The sequence below is a fragment of the Protopterus annectens genome, chromosome 14.part0 (assembly GCF_019279795.1).
Source record: "Protopterus annectens isolate FY-2018-M chromosome 14.part0, PAN1.0, whole genome shotgun sequence".
NCBI lineage: Eukaryota > Metazoa > Chordata > Ceratodontiformes > Protopteridae > Protopterus > Protopterus annectens.
In genome coordinates this window covers 932436945-932459207 of record NC_056748.1, presented here as the reverse complement: position 1 = coordinate 932459207, position 22263 = coordinate 932436945, and the positions used below count along the sequence as shown (strand labels likewise).

The following is a 22263-nucleotide window of genomic DNA, read 5'->3' as shown; positions in this document are numbered from 1 at the left end:
TGAGGAAACTTCAGTGGTATCTAAAAAGTGTTTGGACTCAACATTGCCACAGCCTGGAAACAATAATTACCCTCATTTCGATGGTGGGCAAAAGCCTGTCACCGCAACACGGGACAGCCATTCACCTTACCCACAGCCAGGCAGACATTGACAACAGATGCATCAGATTATGCCTGGGGGGGCCCATATGGCAGGAAGATCAATTTAGGGCACATGGTCCGCAAGTCAAATGCATCTACATATCGATCAAAAAGAGATGCTAGCAGTTCCAAATGTCCTGACAGCCTTCAAGGATCCAGGACAACTACTGATAAAGACGGACAATACCACAGTCATGTGGTACATAAACAAGCATGGGGGCACACATTCCTACACCCTCTGCAGACTAGCCATGAATTTGTGGGACACAGCATTGACTTACCAAGTACATCTGAAAGCACAATTCCTGCCAGGAAGGATCAATACTCTGGCAGATGAACTAAGCAGAAACCTAATGGATCCCCACGAGTAGAAATTGGATCCACAAGTCTTCAGCATGATAACAAGGAACTGGGGATGCCCAGACATAGACCTATTTGCCTCTCCTCACAATTGCCAACTACAAAGATTCTGCACAAGGACTTATCACAAGCAAGCATGGAAAGTGGATGCTCTATCTTTCAGCTAGAAAAACCTAACAGTATATGCCTTTCCTCCTCTGCCTCTCCTCCCCAAGGTACTCCTCAAGGTCACACAAGAGAAGCCAAAAATGAAACTGATTGCCCCAGACTGGCCCCGCCAGCACTGGTACCCAATCCTAAAGATCTTGTCTCAATGCCCAGCTTGGGCACTACCTCAAATTCCTCACTTATTGACACAAGACAGTCAGATACTGCACAGCCAACTCAGAACCCTAAACCTGGCAGAATGGCGGATAATGTAGCCATTCAAGACACACCTCTTTCTAAAGCAGTTATGGATGTTATTTTGGAGGTCAGGAGGCCTAGCACCAGAAAATCTTATGCAGAAAAATGGAAGAGATTCTGTGCTTGGAACCAGGCACAAGGTATTGACACGATTGTTCCAAATATTCCTCAGATTTTGCAATACTTAACTGAGATGCTGGATAAAGGCCTTTCCTTTTCATCAATTAAAATTCATGCCTCTGCCATTTCAGCTCATTACAATACAGAACCACTTTTTTTTTCTCATCCATTACTAAGACAGTACCTCAGAGGGGCCAAAAACATAAGACCCCCAAGGAGAGTACCAATACCTGCATGGGACCTCAACTATGTCTTGAAAAAACTTACACTGCCTCCCTTTGAGCCAGCCTCTGCAGCTGATATAAAATTCTTATCATGGAAAACAGCTCTGCTCCTAGCAATAACCTCCACTAGACAAGTCTCAGAGTTACAGGCACTCATGGCTGTGGAACCTTTTATCATTTTCCATCCTGACAGGGTTTCTCTGAGGACAAACCCTACATTTATGCCTAAGGTAGTGACCAGTGTGGCCCTTAACCAAACAATTCACTTGCCTACCTTTTACCCAAACCCACAGAATAAGGGTGAGAGACTTCTGCATTCTTAGGACATTCACAGACAGCTACGCTTCTACTTGGACAGAACCAAAGCTTTCAGAAAGACTGAACAACGACTAGTAGCATATGCTGCAGGATCTCAAGGAAAGCCCATCTCAAAGCAGACTATTTCAAAGTGGATAGGCCACTGCATTCATTTCTGCTATTCACAGCATGGCAAATCAGTGCCTAAGGGCATTAGGCCACATTCCACCAGAGCAGCAGCCACTTCAGCAGCCTTCCTCAGAGGAGTACCAACCAAAGACATCTTAGAGGCTGCAACTTGGAGTTCAGTGCATACTTTTACAAAGCACTATCACTTACCTCTCTATTCTAAATCCAGGGCAGGCTTTGCCACTGCAGATGTTCTTCGTGTTTCACTGTTGCAGTCATAACTGTAGGGTATTCCTGCCGGCAGGCAGCCCGAGGTCGGCCAGAATTCCAAAGTCTGGGTCCGGCGTTGGCTGTACCAGCAAGTACCCTGACGTCAGAACGTAGAGGTATAAAGCTGACAGCCGACGCCATCTTCTCCAGTCTTTCTTGCCATGCGGTGGAAAGCAGCTCGCAAATTGTTGGTTGGCGGATTCCGGACAACATGCTTTGCTTGTCGTCAGTCCGAAGTCTTCTTCTCTTCTGAAGCTAAGTACCCCGTTGGGGAAACTTTTTTCTTGCTCCTCCGATGTCAGAAAAAGTTAATAATTGTATATCGTGTGGAAAACAAATACCTCATAAAGATTTCCACTCTTATTGTCTTCCTTGCTTAGGCCCTGACCACGACGTTTCTTGCTGTCGGTTTTGTGCCAGGTTTAATTCTCGCACTATTAAGCGTAGGTATGATTGGGCCTTGAATTATTTTAGTAGACGGTTCAATTATAGAATGTCATCAGACACTTTACCGACAACCGGAATTCACAAAAAACTCAAGGACAAGGATAGGCCTCCGAGGTCCAAACAGGATACTTTGCAGCCGGAGCCAGCTTCGGGTTCGGCTGTCGTCAGTGAGGCGCTTTTGCAGCCCCTGTCATCAGCCACTTCGGAACCGATGGCCGACACGGACTCCCATGGGGAGCCAACTTGGCCCAGTATTTTATCTGGTGCAGGACCTTCGGACGTCGCTCCTTCAGATGGGTCCGGAACTGCTGTGCAGGTACCGGCTTCTGAAGGGGTTTTCAGGCCTTCTCATATCACTATTACTACAAAGACAAAGGCAAAGTCAAAGACTCCAGTTAAGCCAAGGGTTTCTTCTCAAGCTTCCACGGATTCAGCTCCCAAGATCCAGAAACAATTATTAAGGATGGCTGAAGATTTGCTTACTATGATTAGGGGTTCTCACCCCCCCTCCTGAAAAAGGCCTAGACAGGATATTCCTTATGATTCCTCTGATCAGGCTTCTGTGTCATCTGTCTCTTCCTCTGACCAGGATTATTCTTTTCCTCCTTATGAGGATTCTGATGCAGAGGACTCTATTCCCTCTGCTTCTCCCCCTGAAGATTTTTCTTTTGGGAAACCTTACATGAGATGAGAGAGCATTTTCATTGGGAAGGTCAGGATTACTCCGCTTCCAAGAAGAGACTTAGAGAATTTTTCCTTCTCCCACAACACAGACCTTTGGCTATTCCTCCTGTTCTTGATATAGTGGATGATGCTTTCTCTGAAGCTAACCTGAATCCTGATTCCTTTCCGCCTGCTCCTTCTAAGCCAGATAGATTTTACAGAGTACCTGATTCCCATCAATTTCTGTTCAAGAACCCCTCTGCAGATCCTGAAACTATTTCTCAGGGCTCCAAGGCTGCTAAGGCCGCTTCATCTAAAAATCCTATTCCCTCTGAAAAGGATTCTCGTGCCTTGGACAGATGGGGCAAAAAGGTGTATATTTCTGCTACTCTTTCTATTAGAGCTTTAAATTGCCAGTTTCATATGTTCAAGTATCAGCAATTTCTTTTGTCTGTTTGAAAACAAAAACTTTCAACCTTACCTGCATGTGCAGAGGACAAGGAATTACAGGATGTATTGCATGCAACTGAACAAGTTAGCAAACATAGTTTACATTGTGGTTTTGATGCCTTGGAGGCTTCTTGTAGGGCCGCAGCCTCTGGTACTGTTATCAGGAGACATGCTTGGCTTCGAGAGCAGAATTTACTTGAGCAAGTTAAGGCTAAATTGTTAGATGCCCCTGTTCAGCATGATGTTTTGTTTGGATTTAAAGCTAAGGAGGTTATTAAAAAGATGGAGGGTAAAGCGAAATCTATGCAGACTGTTAAAGATTTCTTACAAGTACAGCCTCCTAGGTTTTCTAGAAATTGGCCCTCCAAAAATTGGTCCTTTCCCACGTCTGACAGGCCTCAAAGGGGAAGATATAGACGCTCCAGAGGTCGGGCTCAGGCACAGGCCTCTTACAGGTCCAGACAATGGACTGCTTCTTCACCTAGAAGGGGAGAAGACAGATCTCAATCACAAAGGAAGCAGACCCAATGACTCTCTCTGTTGGGCTACAGGTCCTCTTTGCCTGGAAGCCCCTCTCGGAGGAAAACTTTCTCTATTCTACCAAAATTGGACTCCTATTACCCAAGACAAATGGGTTTTGGACGTGATTTTAAGAGGTTACAAATTCCACTTTCATACTCTGCCAAGGTCTATCGGTTGGCCAGATCTGCCAAAACATCAATGGTCAGAGGCCTTAAATCAAGTGGATGCTTTATTGGCCATGACAGCCATAGAACCTGTTCCACTTTCAGAGATGGGAAAAGGTTTTTACTCAAGACTATTTCTGGTCCCAAGAAAACAAAACTCATGGAGACCTATTCTGGACCTTTCAGTATTAAACACCTTTCTGGAAATTCCAAAATTCAAGATGCTTACTCTACAACAACTTCTCCCAATGCTCTCCCAGGATGCTTGGATGGTGACATTGGACTTAAAGGAAGCCTACTTACACATTCCCATCAGGCAGGAACGCAGAAAATACCTCAGATTCAAGGCAGGTTCGAGGCACTTTCAATTCTCTGTACTGCCCTTTGGCTTATCTACTGCGCCCGGAGTCTTTACCAAGTGTCTGGCTCCAGTAGTAGCTTATTGCAGACTCCAAGGGATTCAAATTTACCCCTATCTGGACGACTGCCTTATTCAGGCGGACAGCAAAGACCTTCTACTTCAACATCTGCATTTTGTTCAACGTCTTCTCCTACTACTGGGATTTTCAGTGAACACAAAAAAGTCACATTTGATCCCCTCTCAGCAAATGATCTTTTTGGGAGCTCTTCTAAACACAAGCTTACAAAGGGCCTTCCTCACTCCAGAAAAACAAACACAGCTGGCCTCAATTTTCAAAACCTTGGCTACTTTAACTCAGCTCACTGCAAGGAAATTCCTGCAGGCACTGGGCTACATGGCTTCTTGCATCCTGTTGATTCCAAATGCAAGGCTTCATATGAGAAAACTTCAATGGTACCTAAAGAGTGTATGGTCACAGCATTGCCACAGTCTGGACACAATGATTCCACTGATTCCCTGCCTCCAAAAAGAGTTCCTTTGGTGGTCCAGGGCTTCTGCTTTAAATGAAGGGAACCCCTTTCGTCTGCCTCAACCTTCTCAGATCATAACCACGAACGCTTCGGATTATGCTTGGGGAGCTCATTTTCTAGACATTTGCCAGCAGGGCTCTTGGACAAAGAAGCATCTTCTCTGGCACATCAACTTGAAGGAAATGTTGGCAGTCCAAAATGCTCTTCTAGCCTTCCAGAATCTTTTGAAACCAGGGCCTCTTCTGATTCGTACAGACAATACCACAGTCATGTGGTACATAAACAAGCAGGGGGGCTCTCACTCTTACCCCCTTTGTAGACTAGCCATGAATTTATGGGACACGGCTCTAAATCTGAATCTGCATCTTCAAGCTCAATTCATTCCAGGAAAACAGAATCTCTTAGCAGACAGCCTAAGCAGAAACCTTTTGGATCCTCACGAATGGATGCTGGACACCAACTTATTCAGCAGGATTACTGCAGTTTGGGGTTGCCCTCAGATAGATCTGTTTGCATCCCATCTCAATCATCAGTTGCCTCTCTTTTGCACCAGGTCCTTCCACAAAACAGCTTGGAAAGTGGATGCCCTGTCATTCAGCTGGAGGAATCTTTCGGGATATGCCTTCCCTCCTCTTCCGCCTCGGGTGTTACTGAAAATAAAACAGGACAAACCCAAAATTATCATTTTGATAGCTCCAAATTGGCCTCGGCAGTTTTGGTATTCAACTTTAAAACACCTATTCTTAGAACCTCCTTGGATCCTTCCGCTGATCCCTTCTCTTCTATCCCAACATCAGGGTCAGATGCTACACTCTCAAGTCAAGACTCTATGCCTGGCAGCTTGGCTCTACAAGGGCCTTTGATTCCTTCTTCTCTTCCCAAACAAGTTTTGGATGTCCTTTTAGAAGCTAGGCGACCTAGCACTAGAAAATCTTATGCTTCTAAATGGAAAAGATTTTGTATTTGGATGCAGGATCGAGGTTCTGATCCTCTTTTGCCTGATATTTCCTCCATTTTACTTTACCTCTCTGACCTTTTGCTTAAAGGCCTCTCCTTTTCCTCCATCAAAATTCATGCTTCTGCTATCTCGGCTCATTTCAACACTGATCCTCCCATCTTTTCTCACCAGCTGGTGAGACAATTTTTGAGAGGGGCTAAGAATTTAAGACCTCCCAGAACTCCTCCTGTCCCTGCTTGGGATCTTAATTATGTCTTTGAGAAACTTACTTTGCCTCCTTTTGAGCCTGCTGCGGCTTCGGATATCAAGTTCTTATCCTGGAAGACAGCTATTTTATTGGCACTGACTTCTGCCAGAAGGGTTTCAGAGTTGAAAGCTCTCATGGCTGTGGAACCATATATTATCTTCCACCAAGACAGAGTTTCCTTGAGGACCAATCCTACATTTTTGCCTAAGGTGATTTCTAAGGTGGCTCTAAATCAGACTATTCACCTTCCTACCTTCTTTCAAAATCCTCAAAATAAAGGGGAAAGGATCTTACATTCATTGGGCATACACAGACAACTACGTTTTTACCTGGATAAAACTAACGATTTCAGAAAATCTGATCAATTGCTTATCTCTTATGCCTCCAGTTCTCTAGGTAAGGCTATTTCTAAACAAACTATTTCCAAATGGATTGCTCATGGAATAAGGTTTTGTTACTCTCACTATGGCAAACAGATTCCAGGTATTGTTAGAAGTCATTCTACTAGAGCAGCTGCCACTTCAGCAGCTTTTCTCAGAGGAGTTCCTACCAAGGACATTTTGGAGGCTGCCACTTGGAGTTCAGTGCATACTTTCTCTAAGCACTATAATCTCCCTTTGCATTCTAAGTCTAGGGCAGGATTTGCCTCTGCTATTTTGCAGGGTCTTCTAGCTGCCCCTTCTTCTGCATAACCTCCTCCCTCATTCACAGCTTTGGGATTCTACCCTACAGTTATGACTGCAACAGTGAAACACGAAGAACATAGTACAGTTGTGTACACCTACCATAAATGTAGATGTTCGAGTGTCTTCACTGTTGCAGTCGGTGTTTCCCTCCCACCATTCCCCTCTTATTATTTTGGCTTGTTTTCTCTTCCACTTCCTTTGTGGTGTATTTGTGTTTCTTTTTGGACACCTTTTGGTTATTTTGGGGGCTTCTGACATCTGGGGCAAGAAAGGCTGGAGAAGATGGCGTCGGCTGTCAGCTTTATACCTCTACGTTCTGACGTCAGGGTACTTGCTGGTACAGCCGACGCCGGACCCAGACTTTGGAATTCTGGCCGACCTCGGGCTGCCTGCCGGCAGGAATACCCTACAGTTATGACTGCAACAGTGAAGACACTCGAACATCTACATTTATGGTAGGTGTACACAACTGTACTTTCTGCAGGGCCTGATAGCCTCTCCTAATCCTATTTAGCTCCAGCCTCCCAACCATAGCTTTGGGATTCAACCCAATTGTAATGACTGCAACAGTGATGAACATAGTACAGTTGTGTACCTACCATAAATGTAGATATTAGAGTGTATTCACTGTTGCAGTCCAGGTTACCCTCCCTCCATCCCACTTTTTCCTTGCTGGGACTTATCTGTACTTCTCTATTCTATACAATCTATGTGGTGTATTTGCTTGTAGATGAAGGAAAACTTGTTTTTTTGTTATGCATGCTTTTTGGCATTAGTGAGCCTACCATTTTAGGGGCATCTGACATCGGGGCAAGAAAAACTGAAGAAAATGGTGTTGGCTCCATCTATTATACCCCTGGCGCACTGACGTCAGGGAGGAGGCGACAGCAACCGACGCCGTACCTAGACTTTGAAACTCAGGCCGACTGCGGGTAGCCTGCCAGCAGGATAACCCAATTGTAATGACTGCAACCGTGAATACACTCGAACGTCTACATTGATGGTAGGTACACAACTGTACTTTATCTGAACTGCTTGTTGTTTAGTTATTTAACATGTACTTACATAAAGAAATTGTGTATTATATACCTGCTTTGTCCATTCTCCCCCACGCAATTCTTGTGAGCACCATCCTGTATACCCTCCAAAAAAAAAAAAAAAAGACACAGGCTTGGTGAGCTCTGCCTAGGCAATAGCAAGCTGGGTTGATTGTGTAGAAGTTTGCAAACTCTTACTGTGTGTACAGGTTAGTTCAGCAAAGTGATTTTAAGTAAGTGCAGTGTTCTGACGAGACTGATTTTTGGTCAAAAGTATACATAGTGTATTCTGTGGATTGTAATGCCCCTTAAAACCTCCATGCAGTTGAACTGCGCACCTTTGACCTGTTAGGTTTAAAGTATGAGGTCATTACAGCTTGAGGCAGGGGCAATTTTCCCAGTATAGTGACCTTGCATCTCACTGGAAAACAATGTAAATTGAGCAATTTAAATTCACCAAAAACCTAGCAAAGGCCAAAACACTGAATGTAAATTCAGCAATACCATTTCATCAGCGTGTGATTAACTGATCGGTTCCCCCTTACTGCCTTTGATTGCAGAAGGTAATCCAACATTTATACCCTTGGTTGGTGACTGTTTAGTACAAATGAATGAAAATTAGCACAAATCCTGAAATATCTGTTGGCTAAGTAAACATTCTTGAAGGAATAAATACCACAGTAACTCTCTAACCGGAATATTCTTGTCACAAGTTCAAATACCAGCTAACTTCTTGTCTACCCATAAATAGCCATTGGAAAAAAGTCACAAAGCCATACCTCAACGTAGAATCATCAAAAATCTGGACAAATGCCCATGAAAAATCGGTACAAGTGGCCAAAAATCTGTATGCTGATTAACATAAAATTTGCGTAATTATATAACTCCAGTGGAATTGTGGGGATACCAACGTTTAAACATAAACTGAGGAACAGACAAAATTATTAAACACAAAATATAAACAGAACAGTAGTGTTTTTTATTTATATTAATATTTGAACTTGTATCAAACTTTGAACTTGTGCAAAACTAAAATATAATTTTCTTTTATAAAAATAAAACTAACTGCTTCTGCACTAATATTAAATAACACAACATATAACCAGAACAAAACTGTTTTTTATTTATATTAACATTCTGAACTTGTTTATATTAACATCTGAACTTGTATAAAATTAAAATAAGATTTTCTTAACTGCTACTCATGTAAAATTAAAATAAAAACAATTTGTGTAAACAACTACTACTACAGTGTGCGGTTGTGTGTGGTGTTGTGTGTGTGTGTGTGTGTGTGTGTGTGTGTGTGTGTGTGTGTGCGTGTGCGCGCTGGTTCACTGTAAAAAAAACAACTGCTTTAGATGGGTATGGTAATAGTAAGTACATTCACTGGTGCTTGTTGTTCTCACACAGTTCCACTTCCCAGACACTTAATTTATCACAACATGCCAAATTCTATGTATAGTTTTAGTTTCCTGCAAACTGTGTATTTAACAGGAGTTTTTTCACCCCCCCTCAAATTTTAGAATATCTGTCTTTGTATTTATCTGTCTATTGACCTATCCATTTATCTAGAGAAAAATTGCCATGGATTCAAAGGACAATCATAAGGCCTTTTTCAGCTATGTTAGGAACCTGGGTGGAAACTCACAGATATGCTCAGAATTAGTCCAAAATGATACAAAAATCACTGAACCCACAGACATTGCCAACATACTGGCAGACAGGTTCAGTGCAAACTTCACCGCCCTCTCCCCCCCTAAAGGAGAGATAACTATCCCAGCCGAGTGTAGCCTCCCGGACATCTCAAATGCGCAGGTGAAAGCTGCTCTCTCTAAAGCTAAAAACACAGCATCAATGGGACCGGATGGTGTCCCCGGCTGTGTGCTACACGAGCTAAATGAGGAATTAAACCCGCACATAAGGCAGCTGTTTAATCTCAGCCTTACCACAGGATACGTGCCCAAGGAGTGGCGACGGCAACTGTGGTCCCACTCCACAAAGGTGGCGCCTCACGGACCCTGGTAATTACCGCACATAAGCTTAACAAGTCTAGTCTGCAAAGCTATGGAGAGGATCATAATGGAGCTCATAAACAAAGATATAGGGGACTTGCAGACATTGGACCCGACCCAGTTTGGCTTTGTCAAGGGAAGATCATGCCTTTTGAACTTGGTCGACTTCTTGAAATAGTCACCAAGGCCATTGATGAGGGAAAGGCAGTCCATACAGCCTACCTTGACCTTGCAAAGGCTTTCGACACAATACCCCACTCGGTATTGTAGAAAAACTTACCAGCTTAAATGTAAACCCATATGTCACAAGATGGGTTGCAAACTGGCTTAAGGACAGAACCCACAGGGTTAGAGTTGCTGGCGCTGTGTCAGACTCCAAGCCGGTCACAAGTGGTGTCCCACAGGGCTCGGTCCTTGGCCCCTATTGTTTGGCATCTACTTCTCAGAAGTACAGGCCAACATGGGAGGACTTTGGCTGACAAAGTTTGCAGATGACTGCAAACTGGGCCATAGTGGAAAGTGCATCGGACACTGATATCCTTCAGAAGGGACTCACGGAAACAGATAGCTGGTGCCAGAGCCATGGCCTGAAGTTAAACGCCAAAAATGTATAGTCATACCCTTCGGGAAAAACAAGGTAACCCCAAGCTACCATATAGGTGGCAATCCACTAAGCACAGAAGAGGTTATCAGGGACCTGGGGACCCAGGTTGACAGTGGCCTTTCTTTGACACTCACATTGCTAAAGTGGTTAGAAAGACCTTCTACATTGCCCACCTGATCATGAAGGGATTCACATCCAGATCTAGTGAGGTCATTGTTCCCTGTACTCTTCACTTATCAGACCAATGATCGAGTACAATGCCCCATTCGGGATGTATCTCACCCGACATCTGCAGCAATTGGAGAGACCCCAAAAGTTCCTCACCAAAAGGATAAAGGGACTCCAAAATCTGTCATATGCTGCCAGATTGAAGAAACTCCAGCTCTATTCAGTCGCATACCGTCTGCTCAGAGGTGACATGTGCCTGACATACAAGGCCATGTCCAACCCGGAATTAATGGACATGCTCCACCTCAAAAAATCCAAATCCACCAAAACAACTAGAGCAAGCGACTTAAACCTTAGCACGGATATAAATAGGACATGCTGGAGGGATAGATTTATCACTCAGAGACTCCCTATGCTGTGGAATAAAATCCCGGTCCATGTGAGGCAGAGCACCTCGCTGACTCTGTTCAAGAGAAATCTAGACCTGTGGATGGGAGATCGTAGGTTTACCCCGGGAATCATCTCTGGGTCACTGCTGGACAGAGGCACAACAAACTAATGGGCACAGTATTTTTTCATATAAGGGGTGGCGTAAGCCACAATAATTTGGGCTAGGCTTATAAATGCCTTAGGGCAGATAGCCTAGTATAAACCTATGAACCTATGAACCTATATATTGAAATTGAGGTTTCTTAACTGACCAAACATATCAGTACTTCTATACTGCTTATGTGGTTATGATGATTGAAATGAAGTATAAAATTATTCAGCAATACTTCCTGATACCATATAGCTGTGTCATAAATGACTTTATTCCTGAAATTTGAAAAGAGAAGGACAAGAAGCACACAAAAAGTATTTGTTAAGCTTTCACTTACAATGCTGTGTAATTAAGCAGGTCACCATTTTGGTCAGCCATAGGGCTCTTTTTTCTACTTGAGTGTTTGCCTCCTTCCCCTGTAACTTAAGTAAACTGACTCTTACATTAAGAACTATAATACTTACCTTATAGCTTTAGGACACCTTAGGAAACCTTGTAAACTGCAATAGCCCTGCTACGTTCACCCTCACTGAGCTCTGGCTCTCTTCGCTCCCCTCCCTCCCCTTCCTGCCCCCAATTTCCTCCCATCCCCAGTACCTCTAAATTTATAGTACTGTAGCCTCCCCCCACTTTCTAGATCCTATCTGCTTTCATCTGGGATAATTCCTCCCACCCCCATTCTTCTCCTACATTTTAATAGCACCTATTAGCTGTCATCTGGCATTCTTCCATCCCACTTCCAGTACCTTTACCTCACCACTCTATCTTCTGGTGTTGCGTCACCAGGTAAAACAGTTCCTTAACTCACTAGCTGAATCACAGATAATGATATACTGCTCTTTACTACCCCTCTTGTTCAAATCATACCTCCTTACCTTGTATGAAAAACAGTTTCTCATGGGATTTCAGGTCCCAAAAGGCCATACTATCACCCCAGCTGTAAATCCTCCCACCTTCAACCATACTTACAGTACCAGGTCCTATCCAACATCTTGTTCAGTCTATCAACATCTCAACCGCAGGTGCATTAGCTCTAGATCCAAACACTACCACAAACTAATAAACAAATTCCTGAAGTTCATCACCAAGTATAGACTTAACCTAATACTTGGTGGTGATATTCACCCCACCCTGGCCCACCCACTTCAGATACACATACCCCTCTACTTGCAGTCTAAGCTACAAACCTACAATTAATAGGCTAACTAACTCTCTCCTAGCCTGTCATCTCCATATTGGAAGCATTAATAACCAAGGTACATGAATTGCATGCACTTCTGGATGTCCACTCCCCTGAGATTCTCTGTTTATCTGAAACCTGGTTAAAACCTAACGCTACAGACAATGAAGTGTTACCACCTGGGTACAACATACACAGACTGGATCGTGCTTCGAGGAAGGGGGGGTGGGGTAGCTGTACTCTATAAATCTGAGTTGAATGTCACCATAGATGTAATACAACCACCTCAGATTAATAACTCTGAGATTCTTGCCACCAAATTGCAACTTAATAAAAATAAATGCATTAATATCATCTGTATGTACATACCCCCAGGTAACAATATATCTACACTTTGAAGATATCCTGCACTGGCTATCATGTCACTACTCCCAAGAAACCCTACTACTTGGAGACTTTAACATAGACTGGGGCACCTTTTCCTCAGAATCCCCAACCACCCATATTAACCTGCATGCATTTACACAAATCATATCCACCCCTACCAAGATAGGTAAACCCAACCAAAAAGAAAGCATACTTGACTGGGTACTCATAAATAGTCACCCCAACTGTACACCTCTGGTACCCTCCCTGATGGCCTAAGCGATCACTTTCTCACCTATGTAATTAAGCACAAAGCCATTAATTCCCAACAACCCTTACTCAGAAAGGTTAGAAACAATATAAACTTTGACCCTGCCAAATTCCAACAAGAACTAAGCTCATGTAATTGGTCTATTCTAAAACGCCTTCCCTTAGAGGAAGCAGTAGCATACTTTAACAACAAATTCCTTGAGATCCTTGATTTGCATGCACCTGTTCATTCAAAGAGAACAAAGGCAAAAACTATGCCATGGCTTTCTAAAGAGTCTAAACTCAAAATTACCCTTAGAAACAAAGCGTGGGCTTTATGGCGTTCTTCTAAAGACCCCCAAGATCCCATTAAATACAGGCAATCCAGGAACAAAACTAAAAAAAAATCCATTTTACAAGTCAAAAAACAACACTACTGTAATTTACAGACAGCAAATCAATATAACCCTCAGATGTTTTGGGCAGGTTTAAATAATCTAATACATCCTGGACAAACTTAAACCCCAATCCCTGCTGCTACTATTGATAAAACCCCTGAAGATGTTTGACAGTTTTAAACGATTCTTTACTGAGACAATTCAAGCCCTAGCTAGCCAACTACCTCCTAGCTCCCCTGGTCCTGAAAGCAGCACACCTAGAAACCTACTCGCATTCAGCTTCCAATCTGTCGCCACTTCACTTATCCGTACCTTGATCAAAAAATGAAAACCCACTACACTTTCTGTTGATCAACTCCCTGCCAAGTACCTACAAAAATCAGCTGATGCTATTGCTTACCCCGTCTCAATACTAATCAATCGAACCATAGTAGAAGCTAAAATTCCTACCATCTGGAAAATATCCTATGTAATCCCACTTCACAAAGGAGGCAGCTCTACTGAATTCTCCAATTATAGGCCAATAGCTATACTCTCTCCACTTGCAAAGATTATGGAAAAATGTATTCATAGACAACTCATGCACCACATAATCCAGAATCACCTTACGGCAGACACTCAGCATGGTTTCCGTCCTCATCACAGCACTACTTCAGCCCTCCTACCCTTTACCAACACCATAATCCATAATCGCAACAGTAATTCTATATCCTCAGCCCTCTTCTTGGATCTTTCCAAGGCATTCAATATGGTTGATCACCAACTTTTCATCCACACCCTGCAAACATTCTGTCTACATACTAGAGCCCTTCAGTGGTTTCACTCCTACCTGAATGGTCAACAGCAGGTTGTCCTCTGGCAGAACAAACTCTCTAACCTTCTACCTAACTCCCTTGGAGTACCACAAGGCTCTATACTAGGGCCCTTGCTGTTCTCCATCTTCATTAACAACCTTTATACTGTCATCCCAAAAGTCAGCTGTATCCAATATGCTGATGACTCTACTCTGATTTGCTCGGCCACATCTCCAGTAGAGTTATGGTCAGCTACCCAGACCACCTTTAATACAATAGAAAACTGGCTTTCTGAACGTTGTCTGATCCTAAATCCCAAAAAAACTAAAATGCTGTTATTTTCACCAACACGTAGATCTACCGCTTTCACCTTTACCGTAAATTCAGATGATGGCACAATAATCTTCCCTGACCCCTCTACAAAACTATTAGGTGTCATCATAGATAATAATCTAAAATTCGACCTACATGTTAACCAAACTATCAAAACCGTCAATAAAAAACTAGGGTCACTTTACAGAATAAAAGCCTTCCTAACCCTCCAGCTAAAATTGCCATAGTGCGCTCTCACCTTGTTTCAACCCTTCTGTATGCATCCCCTCTACTTTCGAATTTAAACAAGACTGCCCTTAAACTCTGTTTGCTACAACCACATTGCCAGGTTTGCCACTGGGCTGCCATTTAGGACACATCATTGCATCAATCTAAATCAGCTTGGGTGGCTTGAACTACCCAGCCAAATCCAGTATAACCAACTGATTATGGCCTATAAAATCTATAATCCGAACAATACTCCTGCACTTTATCACCCCCTATAACAATCCTAGGCCGCTTCGATCCTCTAACAAACTACTAATTCAGATTAGCAAAATTAATAACACAGCCGGTGACTCTCTCTTTGCAAACTCTGTAAGTAGATCCTGGAACTCTCTTCCAGCTGATAGTACCTTACTTTCCACCTTAGGTCAATTTAAAACGACTCAAACAACATTTGTCACTTAACTGGCTATGTCACTGTACCAAGCCTGGCTAACTCTCTCTAGAATGTGTAAAAATCTGTTCACCAGTTTACCGTGTAATTTAATTTAATCCTGATTTACGTTTGGAATTAAATCTAACCTGTGGAACTTGTTTAACTTGCTTATTTATGTAATCTCTGTAAATAGTCTGTTTGTATTATGTAATGCTGGTATTATGCAATGCTGTATCTGCTTACCCTTGGAGCTTTTCTCCCCAGGCCTCCGCTGAAAATGGACATGCATCCAGTCGGACTATCCTGGTCAACAAATGTAAAATAAAAATAAAAAGATTCAAGAGTTAACTGGATAAAGTCAGTTGAAGATTATGTTTTTTTAAATGCTTATTTGGAATAAGAATGAATTTAATTTAAATATCTGTTACAGGGAGAGTAAAAAGGAAACAACATTCTGGTAATTATGTCATCAGCTAATTGGGAGTGGATATTTCAGCTTTTCATGTGAAAGATAAGGGCATCTGAATATTTTCATAAAAATAGTGTAAATGCTTGTATGTCTAGTATTTCTACACTTCTTCATCTTCATACTTGATATCTGCCTTTCACCGTGTCACGTTATATGAACCCTGAAGTCCTGATAAACTGTCTAAATTGTAACATGACCATTATATTTGACAGATTAGACAAAAAAAAAAAAGATTAAGGTGAAATGCTATTCATGACATGCCTTTTTTTAAATGAACTTTTCTAACACTGCAATCATTAATTTATCAACAATAACAAATATGAGCACATCCAGCCCACAAGCATCCTTGCAAAACTATACAAGATAATCAAATCACTGGAGTGTGCCCAGTGAAAATGATGAAAATTAGAAATGACAAGGAAGATGGTGCATTTCATGGTGGAGTGCTTCATTACTCACAGTCCTACCGACACCCACTGCCGCAAGTCACATAAAATGAAATCACCTTCCTGTTAGAAACATTATCAGAGTTTCATTTTTTATATAAAAGGAGCTAAATCAAAATTCCTACAGTATAGTGCAAAAGAAATGATCTGTTTTACAGCTGCACCTGCCTTTAAGTGAATAGTTTGTCTACTTTTTATTTGCTTAAACGTAATTCAGGAACAGCAGTGTAAACGTACAAGAACTGGGAAGATTGATCCATGGTAAATAATTTCCTTTTTAGAATCTGATAAGCACTCCACACACAGAGTACACCTTTTGCTCTAAAGAGATACACTGCAGCAGCTGGCTTAGTACTATTGTCACACAGAGACACAGTGAAACGGATTCAGAGTTAGTAGAATCGTTCTTTTGCAAGACGCTAGTAACGTGTGCTTTACTTACCTTGGAGGTCGAGAAAGTAAATCTCATCCTGACCTAAGAGGCTAGGAATGGAATGGATTGTGAATTCTATTGTGTAGTGTGGATTGCAGACATGGGGGGGGGGGGGGGGTCTAAGGTCTTCCTTCTGCAGAAGTTAACTAAATTAACTAAAATTGTGCACAGTGCACACATAATACAGCTCCAGTCCAGAGTCTTCTTGCTCGGTCGCTGCTTTTGGCTGCTGTTAATATTTATTTATTTTACATTTGTTTACCGGGAATGTCCGACTTGGTCGGAAGTCCATTTTCAGCAGAGCCCCGGGAGAAAAGCTCCACAATAAAAAGTTCATAATATAGAGATGGCACTGGTTGCTACCTGACATTAAGGTAAATATGCAAGGTTCCAGTTAGAAAAAAAAAAAATATATTGCATCGACAAGTAGTTAAATACAGTATGAAGGACTAGTGAAGAATCTACAACATACAACACAAATAATATTTTTTTGCACAATAAGTACACTATATTTACAAGGCAGTAAGTTTATCTTTTTAATCCACATTCTCTTATTCTGTCATGGTCTCAAGTTAATAATACCAATATTTAAAAAGTGTCCCACTCCCTGATCGTTTCTGAACGTGTCCCCAATTCTGATGAGATTTGTCCCTGATCGAGCTGTCTCCTTGAAAAGCATGCAGGATAATGGTCTCCTGCACCTTACTAAGGATAAGAAAGCTACCTTCCAGACCAGAACTGTGCTTAGAATTGTTGAACAAAATTGCTGCATGCATTGCTGAGGGAGTTTGTGACAATGAAAATTACAATGATCCATTCTTCATTTTATTGTTACAAGAGGGAGCTAGTTGTAAGCTGTAGTCTCTTGTCAGTGTTGAGGTTAAAAAATGAACACAATGAAACGCACTAAAATAAACTGTGTACAACTCACCAGATAATGGGCTGAAGACACTCCAAAATATGCCTTGCATCTGATTCGCACACACTGCTAGAGAATGTTGTCTGGTGAGTGGTGACAGACTTTTCTCTTCCCGTGGAAAAACAAAAACATAATTGTATCCCAGTGCCTAACCCTGCACTGGTGACATTCTTCACTTGTAAATTTGTACTAATTTCTGTTGCCACGGAAATCTCAAAGCTTCATGGAGCTGATGTTATCACGCACCCCTATGCATGTTGATGTTGAAGGATAAGCTGGCGATGCGTGGTGACCTCCGCCATTATTTAAATTCGTTAAATAAAGATTAAAAAAAAGGGGGAAAAATATCAGAGTTCAAGGGGGCCACATGGGATTTCATGGCACCCCATTATTTTGCCCTCAAAACTGGTAAATAGAATTTGGAACGGTTGAGAGGTATGTACAAAGCACTTGTCATTCACTTTGAGTATGCTCTGTGTGTATTTTAGTGTTGAAACAAAAATGTTTAGGTTACAGAGCTGCTTTACTGACATGTCACCTACTGGGGTATGGAAGAAAGAGGATTTTGTAAAGAAGATGGCCATGTTTAGAAATTATGTAGTAGTGAAATAGTAGTATGTAAGTCCATGGGGGGGGGGGGGGGGGATTTACTAATGCCAAATTTGAAAGCTTTGACGAATCTTAATGTAAATAATCTATTTCAGTGTTAAGTACATACTGACAGTGCTGGTTACAACTTGGCCCATTTCAGATTTTTGTTTCTTGTCTGCTTTAATTAATCTTGAGTATGATTAAGCCATTCAGCTGTTGAGATGTTACATAAATTAACAAATAAAGAAAAATGCCATTTAAAATGAATAGCTTAAGGACTCAGCCAGGGTGTGTGTGTGTGTGTGTGTGTGTGTGTGTGTGTGTGTGTGTGTGTGTGTGTGTGTGTGTGTGTGTGTGTGTGTGTGTGTGTGTGTGTGTGTGTGTGTGTGTGTGTGTGTGTGTGTGTGCGTGCGTGTGGTAATGCTGTTGTATGACAGAGACACACATGCGTAAACACATAAAGATACAAGGAAGTAGAACAGTAAAAGGTAAAGCTTATTATAGTAATCCATGGGGGGAGCAGGAAGGATCAAGGAGAGGTTTACTTCCTTTGGACTTAAAACATTTAGTCTTTCTGCCTTTGTCATCAAAAGACTGCAGCTTTCTAGATGAGGAGGTAAGGCTAAATCCTGTGATTCACATAATTTCTGTATATAGCTTTACAGTGTTTTGAAATAATGGCTTAATAAAAATTTAAAAAATACTGAGATTGAATGTCTTATTTACCCCTTCACTGAAACGTGCAGCGTTTTATTTTGTGCTGAAGCTTACCTCATTAACTCCTCTCACGGTTAGGCACACAAAGCTTGTGTAAGTAAAACGATTTGTGATATTACATATAGCCTGAGATGGTTCCATGCCCTGGAAGGATAAAACCTTGACTATGGTGCAAGTGACCAGAGTTTGATTAGTGGATCTGGTGCCAGTAGAAGGTGACATGGGAGGATGGGAGTGAGCAGCTGCTGCCAACTTGCTCATTCTTGGTTGGGAGTGGATGGCTCCCCAAAAGGGAGACACCTAGTGGTAGTAATTGCTATACCCACAGCATCATGCAGATAATGTCTTTCTTGTTAGATACAGTTTTTCTGAGCTCTCGGCCTATTTCCCTTTGTCAGGGATGCTCCTGTTAATGCCACGGCATCAAGTCATCTTGTAACTAAACTCCATGTCTACAGTTTTACAGCTGTGGAGTTATGTTCTCTGATAAGTGTATCACCCAGGATGAATGATAAGTTAACGAGCTCAAGTGTACAGTATTTAAACCAGATTTAGGGATGCTGTCGTAAGGATACAAGTGTGCTGAGACCATCGGCTTGAGGTTGTAAGAAATAATACCAATGATGACACAAGGGCAGTGTACCTATATGTTCTATGCACTGATTGACCTTTCTGGAAATTCTTAATCTCACAGCTTCTTCTGGTGGCGAACATGGTAAAAAGAAACTGGAAGAAAATGAGCACATTCTACTTTCTTATAGCAGTCGACTTTATCAGCAGTCCTACACACAGTCAGGGAGTCTGTGTGTACGATTACATTGGCAGTGTTTAAGTAGGAAAAAGTTTCACATGAGGACAGTTTTAAAACCTGATGGTGAGATACAGTATGAGTTATAGAGGGATATAGCAAAATAAGTTTATTCTACATGGTCTTAGTTTTCTTAAGTTCCTCCGCAATGCAGTTAATCTGTGGTTATCTTTATTTATTTATTTTTTTCTTTAGTAGTTAAATCTTAGAGTATGTTAACTCTTTGTTTTGATGGTTTTGTTTGGGTTGTTATGGTTACTCATGCTTACCAAGACAGCCAGAGATTAAAAATGTGGATGTTGTAGCAGATTGTTTTAACCAGAGATGCACAAGTGAAAGTGGTTGGCTGACCAGTTGTGGTTTACTGACTAGTTGTGCAATAATGCATACAGGTGCTAGAAGCTGCACACTGATTGATGGATACTGCTGCAGGGGAGAATCTCCCTTTCTGCTGATGTGCAGTGACCCCAGTGGTGGATTTCTAGATTTATTTTAAGGTTGTGGGTGTGTAGAGGGCAACACTTCCCACCTGCATGTATGTCGGGTTCTACATACTGTGAAAACAAACATTAATGTTGTTTCAAATGGTTTGATTTTTCAGAATGATATTCATTGCCTCCGTTATCCTACATGCATGCATGTCTTTCCTACCAAGCTTGTAACCTGTATGCAGCGAGTTGATAGTATCTTTGATATCAGAGAAAGCCTTGTAATGTATGGATATAGAACTATAAGTATATTAATACCATCACCATTTGACAGTGCCATTTCCTTTGATTTACCACTTCTCTGATTCATTTTGAGAGTCTCAGGAGAGGGAGAGAAGTAACTAACCTCGGTACATTCAGCACAGTTCCAGACTCTGACTATTGAGGAAATAGTGGATTGATGATTAAATGTTTCCTAAGGTGTGAGGGACTGCTTTACTCATAAACTCTAGTGACTTCTCTATTGTTGCATTTAAGGACAAGAAGCTTGATTTACATTTTCAAGACGCTATTCAATTCTGTTCTTGAGATAGTATGCATAGACTTAATTAAATTATGACAATTATTTGTTTTATTTTTCCAGACAACACTACAAACAGATGAGGTAAAAAATGTGCCCTGTGGAACAAGGTATGTACTGTGTGTGTGTGTGTGTGTGTGTGTGTGTGTGTGTGTGTGTGTGTGTGTGTGTGTGTATGTGTGTGTGTATATAGCTATATGTAACATGAATGCCTGTGTGCAGGATATATGTCATATGGAAGATTCACATGGTTAAATCTCATTACATTGAGCTTGAGTGTTGAAACCTTATTGAGTTTTTTCTTCTTTTTTTTTTTTTTTTTGCAGGAGGGCTTGGCGGGGGCAAGTGTAAAAGAAATCTTAAACGTATAATACTCTTGAGGTGTAAAAACGAAATCCTGGAATTGCACTAGAGTCATAATGAAAAACGATCGAACACTTCAGCACACAGAATAAAAAATATGACCACAAAGAAAGGAGGTTTAAATATTACTGCACCATTGGTACCTCGGCCATTTGCCTTCTACAGATAAAACACAGTGACAAACCATCAACATTTTATACACAGGTTCAAACCCCAATCAGTTCAATACATTAATTATATTAATTAAACAATTAAATAATAAATTCAACTTTTTACATTTTAAAGTGCTACCAACACATTTGTAAAACCAGCCATAATAAACATCAAGCTAAACCATTTAAATTTTATCAGTTTTTAAATGCCTAATATAATAAGTTTATAATAATAAATTCATAACTTGTTTCTTGTTTTTTAAATATTTATGAAAATCATTTAAATATTGAATCTTAAGTGCACATATAAATAAGCAGTTAATACACACATTTTATTTTATTTTACAAATTTACCTCAAGATTGAGACCCCTAGGAAATAGTGTCCCATAATTGAGAATAAATTTACTTTCTAATTCATTAAGCCTCTTCACAATATCACCCCCTCTAGATGAAACAGGTTGTGCCAAAATACTAAAGAAAAAGGAACAAATGCTGCCCCCATGAATGTTTACAAAATGCTCAGCCACTGGACTCTTCATGTTTCTATTATTAATATCCCTCAAATGCTCCATAATCCTGACCTTCACCGGCCTCTTAGTTTGACCAATGTACCATTTGACATTGGTACAACCACATCCTACAATGTAAACCACCCCACAAGAGTTGCAACAAAAACTTCCCCTACAGGTGAATCTTTTTCCATTAATATATGTACCAGAAATGTTTTTAATATGACTACATATCTTACATCGTCTACTAGCTGAAACTCCAGTAGACACTTCAGGAACACTTTTATTAGAGGCATATTCAGCAATTCCTTTAAATTAACATAACGCCCATATGAAAATTTCACATGTTTAGGAAACAAATTTCCTACTACTACATCCTCACAAATAATATACCACAAATCCAGGATTGCTTGTCTCATCACTGCTGAAAAAACAGAATCCCTGGAAACAAAGAACAACACCTTGTCGTCAAGAGCACCAGGACAAATACCCAAATGCTCATTCATAACAAATCTGTTCCTCTTCTCACCTATATTCCTACACCTTTTTCCA

The 22263-nt window shown here is 41.3% G+C and overlaps 1 protein-coding gene across 2 annotated transcripts in view; it reads left to right on the top strand.

The window, feature by feature from the left end:
* Positions 1-22263, top strand: part of ERLIN1 (ER lipid raft associated 1) — a 610419-nt gene that overhangs the window by 145222 nt on the left and 442934 nt on the right. For both annotated transcript variants that reach the window (XM_044056735.1, XM_044056736.1), the window contains exon 4: positions 20750-20796. In XM_044056735.1, the coding sequence (XP_043912670.1) occupies positions 20750-20796 (47 nt within the window). The remainder of the gene's footprint in view (positions 1-20749; positions 20797-22263) is intronic.